This window comes from Folsomia candida, unplaced genomic scaffold (assembly GCF_002217175.1).
Source record: "Folsomia candida strain VU population unplaced genomic scaffold, ASM221717v1 Fcan01_Sc016, whole genome shotgun sequence".
Classification (NCBI taxonomy): Eukaryota; Metazoa; Arthropoda; class Collembola; order Entomobryomorpha; family Isotomidae; genus Folsomia; species Folsomia candida.
Window position 1 is genome coordinate 2307708 of NW_019091208.1, and position 16097 is coordinate 2323804.

Here is a 16097-nt window from a genome sequence, read left to right on the forward strand (position 1 = left end):
ACATGACAACAAGTCGAGTAGTCAACCAGAGTAAACAAGCCGCAGCGAGTTGTTTTCTCCTACTTTCTCCATCTCCAATATATGCTAAACTGTAAGCCGTGCTTTCACTGCTTCTCTTCTGCGCCCCATAAATATTTATGCTTACTTACCCACAAATGCAGCCAGCCACCACTCCCACTCGACTCCTCGACTCTCCAAAAAATAAATAAATATCCCAAAAACGTCTCCACTTTCACTTTCAGTTTCACTCCATTGGCAAATAATTCTCGCGAAATCCACTAAACATAATTCAATCCGGGGAACAAGGAACAACTTTCTCTTGTTTATTTATTTTATTTATTTATTTATTAGTTTCACATGTTTCACGTATACAATTTTTCATGTTTAAGAGTGTATGTACAACAATTTTGGATATAAATCTTAGAAATTTTTATTAAATCGTAAACATTTATTAACAGTATTATAAACTCATGCAGGGTTGGTGGCAAGAGGGAAACAATTTACACTATGGTAGTTTTTTATAATTAGACCCAATTCTTAATAAGAAGTTAATAAAAAATTGGGTCTAATTTTAATGTACATACCATAATCGAAAAACTAATGCGAATTTTATAAGGTACACGATACTTACAAATTGGTAAATATTACATATTTCCACAGATTTCCAATTAATAATTGATTCACAATACAATCAATCGATACTTTCACTTATTGAGCATAATTTATGAGTTAAAATTTGGATTATCCGTCTGATATTAAGAGTTCATTCACTCCGATCAATTAATTTTATAGAAGTGATTACAAGATAGAAAATTTGATTCAAAATTTTATGCTTAGCTTACTTTTCACAAGTTCTAAGCTCAGAAAAAATTACTTTCTCTTTCAAACCTTCAGCTCGTCATAATTGCTCGAAAAACTGACAGAATTACTGTGTTGTAGCGTCGACCCGACACAACTTCTCGGCGGTGGGGGTGGTTTTGGAACCCCGCCAATTCCCCCATTACTGTTTCTTTGCAGCGTCGCCATCCCCATCGTGCCCCCACCTCCTCCATTGTATCCCAAATAGTCACGTGACCCATACTGCTGGCCGGCTTGGCTGGGTGAAAGCAAAATTCCCCTTTGCGCCAAAGCCTCTTGCGCCAACTGGGCCTGATTTTGATGATAATGTTTAAACCCTCCGTCGCCCCCACTATTCGTCGACGACGAAATGGGCGACATTCCTCCATGACAATGGGACACCGTGGAACACGTGGTCGTCATAGAATTTGACTTCAACAGCTCGGGAGGTTCCCCATATTTGGAGCAGTTTTGGAGCTGTGAGTTCTGTGACCCGGATTTCGCGACGGAGGAGACGCGCTTCTTGTCGCGGTGATAATAAACCAGCGCGAAAATGAAAACGTTTAAGATGAGGAGGGAACAACCTAAGAAGGAAAAGAGAAAGTAGGTAGGAATGCAAATCTGTAATTATTTTTTTAATTAAAAATCCCACAGTGCAGCTTTCACCCGCTTTCACTAACCAACCAACCACTGACTTCGAGTCGGGTCGACATGGTTGGAATTAATTTGCCTTGTAAATGAATTCCAACTTTCACCTGGTCTACTTTCTCTTTCACAATGCATGCAAAGTTTCCAACTAGAACGAATTGTGCAAACTATTTATGAATTCAGAAATCAATGCGAAACCTTGTAAATTAAAGGTGCAAGATTTATTGATCCCTCTGTTACAAGGGTGTCAGTAAATTTGGACTAATTTCAAAATGGCATGGTTACAAATGGACTACTGGTAAAGATGGCTTACAAATCCCTCATTGTATTTAAATATTTTGATTTTGCAAAATTATTTGTACTTGGAAATGAAAGTATGTACACCGTATTTTCCAATGTCGAGTGGAAATTTATTTTGCATCAAATTTGCCAGCTTTCTGCATAAAATTTTGAAAATAGAAATGTGTGCAGAGAACTATGTTTGCAGAGCTACAAATAATTTGGCACATGCAATTCTACAGATTCATACCCACAGAAATTATCTGCAGATTTGTGTTGAACAAATTTGCGGAACTCTACATGAACTGAGATTTTGCCGATTAGTGCAGAATTCGGTAAACTGATTTTTACTAAGGAACAATCAATTATTATTCGCTTACCAATCGCTATGGTGACAGACAGAGCGGTCGAGTACGGTGCGAAAAACGAACTTCCCACAGGTTCTCGTCGTGTCGTTGACGAATTGTTCCCCTCACCTCCGGTCCCCTTGCCCCCCAAAGATGGCGAGGATGACGCCGCCAGCGGAGAGAAACACGTGGTCGGTGGAGCGGGAGGGTTTGCCGATAAGTTGAGCGAACTCTCCTCTTGCACACCTCCGCCAGAATCGAGCAGGCCATCCAAACCGAAGCCGCGATACCCCATGATGTCCAGGATCGTGAGTGGATCGTCCCCTTCCAGTTGGTGGCGCAGTCTGGCAAACATTTTTTCAATAATTAACCTCTTACCGACGAAATACGATATTGTGTAGTATTTTTTTGCCAGTTGTGCCGAAATACATACAAATCTGCATGAACTGTACTGTATAAATTACTCTTATCCAAAAATTTCTGATCAAATATCAAACAAAATATTAAATAATTCTGATTTCCTCAGTATTTTGTGGAAAACTCCATGGTAAAAGTTGATCGTTTTCGTATTTTTCTTCCCAAATTTTGAAGCTTTCCCTACGCCGATGAATGTTAAAAAGCGGATTTTTCGTACTTGTCGTCAAAAACTCAGAAATTAAAGTTCAAAGTGGTTGAAATAAATAATCGTCCTTTATCTACATATACGAGATCATGAAAATTTAGCCATGAAAATTTAATTTGCATGGGCTTACAGCAGAGTAGTACAGTTTCCTCTAGTTTTTAGGCTGTTCAACTCAACATAAAATGTCTACTTTCACCTGTACCAAGGGACCTAATTAAACTTGCCCATCTGTAAACCGCTAAAAATTACATAATAACAAGGTCCTAATTGGTATCTACCTTTCATTTTACTTTCTCTAGCTAATTATGCTTACTTATTGTTACCTAACATCCTGCCAAAACCCAGTTTTCACTTTTTGGATCCACCAGACCAAACCACGTAATACTTAAAACAGTAAAATGTAGAAGATTCACAAGTTCCGATTCGTACTTACGCTCCCGTTAACATGAATGTCTTGCCCTCCGGGGATTTCATTTCCCAGCCAGCTTTTTCCCAAACTCCCCGACCAAAACTAAACCAACCAAGTGACCAGTGTTGGACCAATAATAAAAAAACCCTCCACATTTTGTGCTACTTTCACTCCCCAAATAAGTAAACTTTCTCTCTGGTTGGCAAAGAATTTCCAACAAAAATTACATTTCATATATAAAAAATCTCGTGCAAATATTTGCTTTATGTATCAGACTTTCAAAATTATGCAACATTTAATTTTGTAGCTACATTCATCATATTTCTTATAGATTCAGTAATTGCATGGGTTAATTGTCCATCGAAACATGCAAATTATGAAAAGTTAAAACTTATTTACATAAATAGGTGGCGAATTTTATGCAAATATACGAAACAATGCATCAACTTACTTTCCGACATAGAGAGATGGATCATTTCCCCCTTTCATCCTGTTATGCAAGCCAGACGCGGACTGAGCCCCACTTCTCTGCAGTTCGGGAACCAGTCTGCAAGACACAAATTTCGAATAAAGGTTACCATGAATTTAAAATGAGAGCAAAAATGATCAAAAAATTGCAAAAATTTCCAAACTTTACCTGAGCCAAATGGACATCTGATGTGCCCTGTAGTGACTCCGCGTTCTCACTTTGTTGACAGAAATTTCCAAATATTTTTGATGCAGGCGATCGTACCCTTCCCACGGACTGCTTTTATAGCGATTACGCTCCTTCGACACGGGCCAAGTGATCTCTCCCTTTAAGGGCTCGTTTGGATCCCTAAGTTTGAAGAAATTCACTTTTTGAAATAATGTCACTCTTTTGAAAAGTAGGCAAATATAATCTTAATTTTGTGTTAATTAAACTATACAAAATCCAGCTTAAAGTTTACTCGTTATCAAGTTTGCGGTACTCTTGATTCAATAAGCTTTGCTCCACAAAAAATTCTAATTGGATTTACGTCAATTTCAAATTAAGGGTAACATCATTTTTAGGAGTGCGAAACACCTCCCGTGTACTTTCACTTTTGGCAGAAACACGAATGTCAAACTGAAACCATCTTTTCTTACCCAGAATGTGCGAAATTTGACAGGTAGGTGATGAACAGTTCTGACAGGGCCATTTCCGCCTTGGTGTAGTTGGTAATGGCCGGTGGAGGAATGAAGGGGAGCACGTGGCCGGTCAACGCGTCCACCAGTGGGGTCCCAAACATGTAGCTCAACTCTTCCCCTCCAACGCCACCAGTCCGCTGAAATATTCAAGAGGATCATTTTTATTAGTAAGTCATAGAAATGGGATAATGTTTTAAACCTAGCTACTCAAGATTAGGGTTGTGTCCATCCATATTTGTACAAAATTATTTATTTGGGGTCGTTCATTTTGTACAATCCTTCAAAATTTAAATCAAGATAACCAAAAATCAGTCCTTCTGTCACTCAAATAAGAATAATAGTTTGACTTGTGTTTCCTAAAAATTTGCGTTTGGCACACTATTAAATCCCGGTTTAAAAATCACTCACTTAAACAAATAAACCAATACATGCTTTCCCAAAAAAACAAAACCATTCCGGATTTGAATTCTGTCAATTAAACCTTCCACTTTCCCCTCTTTTCTGCATGTAATGTAACGAGCAAGCATTTTCCGCACATTTGTGGTCTGCAAAATACCATTTGAGGTTTAAACTTTCACTTTTCGCTTTCTATTTTTAAGCCTAAACCATTCCGTTAGTGAGGCCTCTCACTCACTCAAAATTCCTGGACCTTTCCTCACACAAACTTACACTCTTGAAAATAGCGTAAGCATTTTGAACAGCAAATCCCCTAAGAATTTTATATTAACTAAACTGTACTACATCCGGAGTTAACCTAGTCTTTATCAAGCTTGTCTACCCTGGATTTCGTAGTCTGCTTAATATAAAGTTTTAAGTGGTTTGCCTTTTTCAAAAATGTTACCACTATTTCTAAGAGTGTACCCTGCTCAAATATTAAACACTAATCAACCCAACTTTCCCTACTATTTCGTTTCGTTCCCCCGACCACAACTACTTTTCGAATTTTCCTCGTTAATAAACATTACACAAACCACATCCCTCTCTCCACACACGTTCTTTGCTGAGTGAAAGTAAGTAAGCAAAAAGCTCAAACGGAATAAATACGGCTTAAAACTCTGCTCGTTCCGGATTATGCAACGCAAATCCGCTTTCAACCCATTTACAAAATTCCCATAAACTATTACAATTGTTCGCTCAACGCAAATCCGATTATTCCAAATACAAATGTAATCTCCGCAAAACCACGGAACTTCTGTCTAAAAACACAAATGATATGAGTTAAGTATACATAAATGCATTACCACAAAAACCATGTGCAAATATTTCGCGAAGTATAAAAATATGTGGATTTAATCCACTAGTATTTAATTTTACGTAAAGTAATCTATAAATGCATTGCCCTAAACCATAAATATTCGAGTATACATAATACGTATGCAAATATTTCGCGAATTTCGCCGCAAATAAATAGCTGACTAATTCTAAAATCAATTTTTGCCTAGTACAAATGCATTACAGCAAAAACCATTCAAAATTCGAGAAAATATTTAGCAAAAAATAGTAAATTGAAGTAAATTTGCACTTGAAATTAAATACAAACGCATTAAAATATGCAAATATTTCTTAAATTTCACAAAAATAATCGTAGACTAGACGCAGAACCAAATTTACATAAGTAAGTACAAATGTGTGTACTTCCAAACCATGTGCAAATATTTTGCAAAAAAATAATTAATTTCTGCACTTACCTGTCCTTGTGAACTGAAATAATTGTAGTTGCTGTCCTTCGTGGCATGTTCGAAAATGTAGAAAAATCCGCGATTGACTTGGCCCGAGTCGGGGATCGCTATTACAGGCGCGAGTGAGAGACAGTCCGTCAACGCGTTCACCGTCAAATCTCTCGTCGCTATGGGATGCTCGGAAGATCTGCGAATTTTTTGCAATAAATTAATTACGTTCTCCTCCACTTTCTCCTTCACTTTTTCTCCACACTCTGAAAAATATGGTTACGATTATAACCAGGAAGTAAACATTTAAATACGAATCTACATATAGTTATAAATTTGTCACCAACCGGTTATGTGAATGCGTGAATCATTCAGCTGGTGGACAGATACGTATTTACTCTGTCTCGATTATTTTGTTTTGCAAAAATTTGTGAGTTCCTGGGCACTCCCAACTTTGCAATCGGTGTCAACTTCTTCCCATTAAACCCATTTCGACAGTGGTAGATGAAGGTTTTCATCTTGACCGTGGCTGACCGTCCTTTTGCCGTGTTTTTGGTGCTACCTACTCCACATCAACTGGACTCCCCTCGTTTCCTGCCTAGTAGACTCTCCCCTTCCCAATCTTCTGTAGGATTGGACTGCAACGTATCATCCATTCATTCTGGGGGACAAGAATTTCGACAGCCCCTCTTTTGGGAAATAAGCCACTGGGTGTGGTTCTGCTTGGTGCGTAATACACCTCTACAGCAGTAACCATACCCGCCCGGTAAGGCCCGGCAAGTCAATTAATTCATTATTTAATTCTTGACATCTTCTCCTTTTTGCTAAACATCGCCCTAAAAAAGTTTTCTCTCTTATCCTTCCTGAGATGGACTTGGCCACCGCTTGGAAATTGGATTGATGATGACTGGAACTATCGAGTATTTCCCTCGGCCCTTTCAATATGAAGGCTCTGGTTGACGCCATTTCTCGAACCCAGTCCTCCACATACAATATCATCCTGCCTGGAAAATCTTCCGACGATGAGAACGCTGAGATCAACAGCGTTTTTGAGGCCAAATACATGTACGACGATGGTGAGAACGAAATGGGACCCGACTGTCATCTTTGTGGCCAAGAAATTTATGACCTTGCGAGTATTTTCACCTATAAAGGAACCATCTACAACTTTCTTTTTAAAGATGACATTTCTGATTCTGAGGGTTTTACCTGGAGAGATGGAATGCTCCAGTGTATTTACTGTTTTAATTTCTTTCACAAGAATATTTGCAATGTTTCCATGTCCGATTATTCTTATTGTAAAATATTTCTTTCTAAAAACTGGGCGTGCCCCACTTGTGTTCCAATATTTAAAAGTAAGTCCTTTAATACGATTGTGTTTTATAAGGCTATTGAGTTTAAAAAAGTACTCCTTAAATTAGTGAAAGTATTGAACCCGTTACGAGATCAACTCTCAGATATGTACTTTACAACTATAGATTTTAAGTGCAAGTATTTAATTTGCATTAGCATGTTGGAAAACGGTGGTATTGGGTAACCAAAATTATTTGACATGGATTGTTTGCCTTGGTTATAATTCGGTACTCTAATTTGATTAATAGTTTGTTTTTCAACTGTTCAATTTGAACTTGTTATTCAGATTCAATATTCTATGTTATCTACATGAAGTGATTTTATTCTTATTTTAGGTTAATTACAGAGTTATATCTTTTTGTGTCATAGTTTTTGAACCAGTTTTTTAAACTGATAACTATTAACACGTGAATAAAGGTTTAAATCAAATTAAATCAAATTATAAATCTATCACTACTATGATTTGTATTTTAAAATTATACATTTTTTTGTATACATTTTTTATGAAGAAAAGGGTCTAATTATAAAATACACTTTTTGGCAACAAATTTAATACAAGTGGTGATAAATAAATTTATGACCGATTGGTAGCAAATTTATAACCATGGCAGTAGAGTCATGTGTGTTTTCGTTATAATCGTAACGGAATTTTTTAGGGTGCACTTACTTTTCCCAATCCAACGAATACTCGTTCGAAATAACGGCGAGGATTTCATTGAGGTGAAAGCGATACGAATTCCGGACCAGCGTTCGAAGAATGGCGTCACGTCGGGCCCCCTCGAAGCCAGAGGTGAGATCGCTCTACACGAATTTACAGGGTAATCACAATGTCAATTAAGTTCTCAGCGGGATTCAGCCGCCTTTTAATTAAAATCTTTAAGAGAAATGAGAAGGTGAAAGTCAACCTGAATTTTAAGACTGGTAAGAACAATTGTGTGAATTCGAAAAGCAACTTTTTGCCTACGTTTACACACTATTTTTACTGATCTTTATCTAAAAATCTCCGGAAACTTCAGTACTGAATTTGTTCGCAAAAAACAAATCCCCAGAAATCTTTCCCTCTAAAATCGACAATTCTTCCAGGCAAAAATTCTCAAATTTTTCTCAAAGGTTAAAATCTGAAAATTTATAATCTGCCAGATAACCTTTCCTTTTTCTTTATTCCCACTTAATTTGAATGACTAGTAGACACAATATGTATATCTTTGGTCAAATATGTAAATGTATGCCTAAATTAGTGTCCTGAGTACTGTGCATGTACGATTTATAAATATTTCACTTACCTCACTAAACGCGGTCATCTTCTCGAGGGACGAGAGTCCAAAGAGCACATCATATTTTTTAGCAGCGTCCCTCTTCCCCATTTGAGACTCTGAGCTTGCCTGTAAACGAAAATCCAGAAGAAACCGACATGAGTATCCCCAATTTTATAAGTTTTAAACTTTATTAAACTATTTTTCCAAAAAAGAGACAGGAAGATGGTAGAAGACAGGCCCTGGCTTAGTTTCTATCTTGACGGCCAATAAAAGTAAAGCCTTGTCATTTTATTTTAAATCAGATATGTAATTGAATATTATAAATCCTGATAATGATAAATTGGAATAAATTCAAGCGGTTTATTTAGAAAAAAATTCAATAAAATTATAATCTTCTAGTACGCACCCTAAAATTTGGCTTGATCACAACTCCATCAATGCTGGGTCCAAAATCGACTGCAAATTTTGGTGAGGCAAACCCCACAAATTCTGAGAAATGTTTATTCTTGACACATTCGAAGATGGGGTCTTCCTTTGGCTGCTTAATTGTCGAACCATCCGTCCTGGACGAGAAGACTGGCAGGAGAACCGGATATGTCGTGCTATTTGTCGCGCTAGGCGCTGCGGTTGGGACGGAGCAATTGAGCGCTTCAGCGAGCGCGGTCGCGGAGGAGGTTGGGTCTGATACGAGAGCCCAGGGCGCGTGGGCAGAACCCGCGATCAAAATTGAACGGTGGAACAAACCTGAGAAACAGTTTTAGAATTTTTGAAATACATAAAAATAAGCTCACACGGTCGAAGTAGTTTTAAATTTTTTTACGAACTAAATATGTTTACTAAGTTGGCAAGCCCTGTTTCAATTAAATTTATTTTAAAAAACTATGATTTTTTTTATAACGTCGTCGTCAAAGCTCTCCTCAATAGGTCTGTGGAAAATTTTTTTATCATCCTCGTTCAGAATAAATTGAAACACTACTGTTCAGCCGATATTAATAGTCTCAATTCCTTGGAAATTTTTCTGAGAGGTTATTTGGTTTTTGGAAAATAATATCAATTATCTGCCAGGAAACCTCTCAGATTTTTTTCAGACTATTAATATCAGTAAACAGTAGGTCAGTAAATAGTGAACAGTAGGTCCTACTATTTAAGATTTTACCTTATTCTTTCTAAATAGTTTTGCAGAAATTTAAATAAATTATTAGTGAAAACAAGCCGTCACATATTAAATCGCAAACATGTAAACCCACCTGGCGTAACTGCCGGTGACGTCATAAGATAATGAATACACGCCGCTCCAGATTCATATCCCCACAACGTCACGTTCCCAGGATCTCCACCAAATTTAAAAATATTCTCCTTAATCCAGTTCAACGCTGCAATTTGATCCATCAAACCGTAATTGGCGACACGTGGCTTCGAATTCGGAATCGCGTGGACATTTAGAAAACCTAGGAATACACATTCAAATTACACTCTTAAAAATAATGTAACCCTTATAAAATGTAAATGCACTCTTTCTAAATTAAGAGAACTATACTAAATCCAAAAGAAACTTTACGCTTTATCAAATTCATGTTACACGGGACTTGGTCTTCAAAAATTTAAAAAACGCATAATTTTGCAACTTGTTGAAACCATGAATTTTTTTTAGTTGGCATTAGCCTTTGCAATTAAGCATTTTTTTAATTTTGAAAAGATTTTTGAAATTATGCCTTTTTTAATTTGATCAAAATTATTAATTTCTTTGAAAGTTTGCAATTTGTTGACATGAATATTTTTTTAATTTGGAAAACATTTTAAAATTGTGAAAACTAATTGAAATTAAAAAAAATTATGTCTTAGATTTGTGAAAAGACCCGGTACCCAAGAACATACCACGCCCGCAAATTTCACGGTACGGCTACATATGTGTTAAATACAGTGGATTTACTTTCAAAACGCTGCCATTATTTTTAGAAGTGCCCTTTCTTTTTTGAAAATCTTAACTTTCACTTATCATTTCTTACCAAGAACGTTGAGCCGATAATTTATCGAGACGAAGACGACGTCACCATAGGCAGCGAGGACCGTGCCGTCCGACAAGTTTCCACTCCCCCAGGAAAACATGCCCCCGTGAATGTACACCACGACGGGACGCACTTTCGGTTCCGGACCTGAAACAAGGGGAAAAGAGAAAGTACGTAAAGTGAAAGTTGAAGCGAAAACAATTCAATTTCGATAATTTTGCTGCTTTCCCCGCCAACGGAAGTGCGGGTTATTATGTAGGAAAGGTAGTTAAATTAGGAAATGAGGTTGTAATTCAATAATTTTAGAAGCTTTCTCCTCCACCGCAGTTTGGAGAAAGTGGCAAAGTGGATTTACTGCTCAAGCCTAAATTTTACATTGTGTATGTATTTTGCACATATTTCTTCATTAGTAAAATTTTAGGGATAGAACCATCTTCTAAATCTAATAAATGTCGCGTGCAAAAATAATTTTGCACTAAAACCTGACACCTGACATTTCAATTGTTGCTCTTGTTCTTGTAAAACCTTTAAGCACAATTAGAGTGTACATTAACTGATCAACGAGTTCACTAGAAATTTCCTGCTTTCTCCACGATTTCTGTACTATCCAGGAAGTATTTGCATTTCTAATTATGCATATTTTTGAATTGTTAAAATTTTTGGGCCTAATCATCTTCGAAAATTGGACAAATTCGGTTTTCAAAAAAACTTGACATACTATTTGTTGCTCCCCTTCCTCTGCGTAAAACCTTTAAGCCCAATTTTAGTGCACATTACTCGATCACGGAGATCACTACAATTTCCATGCTCCTACTTTCTCCACTTCCTCTCCTCCTCCCGTACGATACGAATCTTTACTCCGGGTCAAACTACCTCGACAATATTGTTGTCACAATAATGTCCCCAATTTAAATGAAAACGGGACTTTCCAATGCCCACTTTAATTGTCCACTTTAATTGTCCATTAACGTCCTACAAGACTTCCTTATTTGCTTCACAATTACAGACCAGAAGGTATTTACTGCGACAATTAGTGCAAATTAGGCGACCATTCAACCCGTCTTGAACGTACGTATCCCTTAATTGTTTGAATAAACCACTTTTCCTCCACATGTAAAAAATTCATGAAAACTCCTGAAAATTCATGAAAATTATTTTCATTCCCTCTTACGAAGTTTATCCCCAAATTGTTAATTCGTGCACGTCCCCTGCCCCAAAAAGTTACTTACTTTTCGGCCTAGTTTTCCCTTTCCTGTTTGACTTTCTTCTTTGCATAAACAATTTTTCTATTTTTTACTTTCTTAATTCCAAATCCTATCTGCGCTTTCTCCTCTTTACATATTTTTTAAAATCCTTCTAACACGCTTTCCAAACTGGATTTTCCTTTCTTCCGCTTTCCCTGTGACTGCAATAAGTCATTTGCGGTTTAACTTTCTTTATCGCATCCACACCAGCAGAAAGATCTCTTCATTCTTAAACTTAAACTAATCCCTGGTTCGAACACACACTCACGAAACGAAATGAAGACACAGGCTTTCTCTTCAGTCCAAATTTTAATTAAACTTCTTCTTCTCAAGTCTGAAATCATGTCGTGTCACGTCTCTATGTGTAGCTCCACAATTAAAACAGGGCCCCCGCATTTACATAGATAGATACATACCCGGGTACAAAAACATGCAAAAATAAATCTGTCAAGTGATAGCTGCCTTGATTTAAATGAGACTTTTTTTGTAAAGATGTGGAAAAAAATGTGAGTTATGTAACTCCGCTTTTGGAGGACGGGCATAGTGTTCGGAAACTCTGGAGCGGAAGAGAAATCAGACTGGAGAAAGCATTTTGTCAAAAATTAAGGGTTATGTAACGCCTCTATTTTGTCAACTTTCTTTAAAAAACTGCACTTTTAAATTTTGAATGATGACAGATCACTGATCTGAGACAAGTCATTGAAGTAATTCTCGCAGTCCTTGGTAGCTTTGTAAAATCCGTAAATGTGGAAACTTTTACAAATATTTCTAAGGAAAATTTGGCCATGCATTTCTGTAAGTTTTCTCACATCAAGGTTGTTTCTTAATTTTGTAAAAGTTGGGAAAATCATTTTACAATATTAGCGAATTTTACATAGAACTTCGTGAATTGCTTCAGTACAGATATGTAAGTAATTCCTAGAATTCTTAAGCCTCACTGTTCAACGAAACCAGAAATAAGAGAAACCTTTAATCACAAATATTTGCAAAATTGAGGTTGGGAGTCTTAATTTTTCTACACTCTAAAAACTTTGTCTAGAATTTACACCATCCAAGTTAAGTAACATTTTAGATTATGTACATGCATACAAAACTTCTCATGTAACCTTTTATCATCCATATTTCGGGCAAAATTTACTCAAAGTTGAGTGAATATTTGACATGTAAGTTTTACAAAGGGATTTGTACCATCCAAACTTTATTTAGAGTGTGTTTAACAACTTGATTGATAACTTCATTGCCCTGGACAGTCCATCAAAATTCGAACAGTTTTCCGTCAAAACTTTATAAATGATCGCATCCATTTTTCTTATTTCTCTCTCTTCGTTTGAGACAAATTGGTTTGGACTTTGCTTCTCGTCTTGCAACCGACATTTGATCCTCAATCACATCTTTTCCAGGAATTGATTAATCTCAATCAAAATTATCGTCCCTCAACTTTTTCCACTTTGATCAAAATCTCTCGAGGAGAAGGGGACATCAGAAACAGGGTTCCGTTCCTCATAAACCGAAAAACACGTTGGAACTCGATCTAACTTCAGATTTCTTGAATCAATTTACGACAGTTTTCCAACCCCGTCTAAATTTTTCAGTTGATTGTAAAAATTTGTACGAGTTGAACTTGTACCTGTTAAAAAATCCCATATTGTTATACACAGATAAAACTAAAAATAGCGAATTCTAGACATTCTGAAACATGTATTCATTAATGTAAATGTTTCCAAATTAATTTTTGCGACTAGCACGAAAGGTGTCCAGGAAATTAAAAAAAATTGAGAAGCACGTGTCTTTCACTCATGATATTTTTCTACTTCCCGAATTCTTAAGATTCATCAAAAATTGTGAATATTTCTTAAATCAAATCTTTCTCCTTCAAATAATTGCCAATCCTAAATACTTACTGTATAAAAGACTAAATTTAGATTAACATGATTGAATCATGTTTCATCCCAGGAAACATAAAACAAAAAAACAAAACTAATTTGTCAAAAAAACCACAACCTCCAAAAAATAAGAAACCTTGCCGAAATGGGACCAAGTACGTTAGCGAGATAGAGAAAGTCTCCGCAATAATCTCAACTTTCTCTGGGGACCGTAAACTCGATAAGTTATTACTTTCTCCTTCTGCGATCCCCGTGGGGAGCAAAACCTTCCAATTTAACAGATTACTCCTCGTCCTCCTCCTCATAACTGATCCAATTTGGGGAGCCGATTAATTAACCCTATCTCAAATCGTGTCTCTCTGCATCATGTCCAATTTCTGACAAAGTAGGAAATTTGGGTGACAAGATTCCTACTAATCTCGACATGACTTTATTCTACGGGTAAAAACTTGTCCAACTTTCACCCAGTCTGAATTATCCACATTTATTCCATCTTTTTTCACCCAATGTTGTATAACCGTTTCCACTTACAAGGGATGTGCCCCAGCGTACGCTCTCTGATTTTGGACAAATTAGTGCCAATCGATCAAGAATTTGATGAACATTGCTTTTGCAAAAGACACTTTCTCCCAATGTGCAGGTTTGTGGCATATATTTGCATCCGTGGAGGAGAAAATAAGCAGTAGATTCAGCTCCACTTTTGGCAACATTAGTGTCAATCTATCACAAATTAGTATGATATTTGCAAAAGCCATGATTTGGCAAAAAAGGTGCTTTTGCAGATATATTTGCATTCGATGGGCAGTAAATTTGGAAAGTGCAAAATTTGTCGACTTTAAGAAGCACTTTCTCCTCTTCGGATGCAAATATCTCTGCCAAACGTGCCAATTGGGAGATCGTATCTTTCGCAAATTTCATACCAACTAAATTTGTGACCGATTGACACTAACTTTTTTTAAAATAGGAGAGCATACACTGGAAGACCCCCTTGTTCCATACTTTCTCCTCTCCATAGACATGCGCATTTATGGAGTTAGTCCCAAGTTTACCGGGGAACAGGACTTTGTCAATGTGCGAAAGTAAGTAGGCCTGAATGAAAGTAAATGTTTTCTCGGACACATTCACCCGAAAAAACGATCCCACCGTCCAGCCATTCATCTCTTCCGGCTCCGGCGGACCAAGTACAACTTTTGCAATGAATGTGTTTCTGAACAAGATTTATTCCGCCCATTACAAGCACCAGTGAGGCAAGAGGGCACTCCTACCATTCCGCCGAGTTCCACTACTTTACGAAATCACTATCCCATTGCATTCCACTCTTCGCCAAAAATTTTTACCGATCCATAAAGTTTGCAAAACGGTAGTATCTCAAAACTACATACTTATGTAACAGTGACTGCATTCTTTTCCAAGTGGAATTCGGAAAATTCTTATGAGTATGTAACTGATTTTCTTCCGTCCATCCACCAAAATCGGGTAAGCAAAATCCGAATAATCAGGATGATACGTGAGTCAGATCCATACACCGTTCAAAATCTTGTCGCAAACACACTCCTTACTGGGACTGACTTGGTAATAATTTCCTATAAAGCAAATAGCGTGTTTCTCAGTGGTAGAATTTTTCAGTAACAATCATTACCGTGCCGGTAACGCGATACATTTGCTCAGGTCGTGATAAGTTAATAACAGATTTCTAACAGTGCACATCTATTTATTTCCAAAGTCGGGTTTCCACCCTAAAAAAATCGAGCCGTTATAAATTAGCTTTCTCCTCCAATTCTCTCCTTTAAATCGTGTACATTAACCTTTCAACTTCCTACTTTCTCCACATACCCAACCAACCAGCCGTCATCCATTAACCATTTTGCACTCCTACACAAAAGAGAAAGTTTATAAGTGAAGTGTTTCCTTTCTTTCTCTACTTTCTCCAGACTGTTTATTTCCTCCTCGTCATTCCACTCCAGCCCATTACGAGAGATTATTATTTCACAATGACTGTTCCTTCACACACCGCAGCAAAACAGAACAAAAGACGAACCTGTTCCGGCATGTTTTCCAAAATCAGAGCCATCATTGCAACACGGAATGTGAGCCTGTCATATTTATATGAATCACGCCCGTCCCATGTGTCCTCATTATTAATAATAAATAATCCCCCTCGTCTGTCTCCCAGACAATGCGGGAGAGAGAGAGAGACAATATTTCAAGATAATAACGAAACAAAAGGAGACAATAGGTGGCCCATCACACGTCCCAATTTTGCACAAACATAGCGAATCTGCTGTAAGAAGATACATAGTTTGTTTGTAACGAATTTTGCACATTTTATCGTTATGTACCTCGGGTAAGGTTCGTTCATAAAGTTTGGACAATCGGCCAACATTTTCTTGGATACCA

The 16097-nt window shown here is 37.1% G+C and overlaps 1 protein-coding gene across 1 annotated transcript in view; it reads right to left on the bottom strand.

Moving 5' to 3' along the window:
• Positions 1-352: 352 nt before the first annotated feature.
• The window catches only part of LOC110856495 (neuroligin-1), a 39573-nt gene continuing 23828 nt past the window's right edge, over positions 353-16097 (bottom strand). Inside the window, exons 5-15 of the mRNA XM_035857206.1 lie at positions 10574-10720; positions 9815-10015; positions 8974-9311; positions 8595-8693; positions 7979-8112; positions 5980-6157; positions 4250-4428; positions 3780-3959; positions 3594-3689; positions 2145-2455; positions 353-1421 (exon numbers count right to left, since the gene is read on the bottom strand). Of these exons, the coding sequence (XP_035713099.1) occupies positions 883-1421; positions 2145-2455; positions 3594-3689; positions 3780-3959; positions 4250-4428; positions 5980-6157; positions 7979-8112; positions 8595-8693; positions 8974-9311; positions 9815-10015; positions 10574-10720 (2402 nt within the window). The 3' untranslated portion in view covers positions 353-882. The remainder of the gene's footprint in view (positions 1422-2144; positions 2456-3593; positions 3690-3779; positions 3960-4249; positions 4429-5979; positions 6158-7978; positions 8113-8594; positions 8694-8973; positions 9312-9814; positions 10016-10573; positions 10721-16097) is intronic.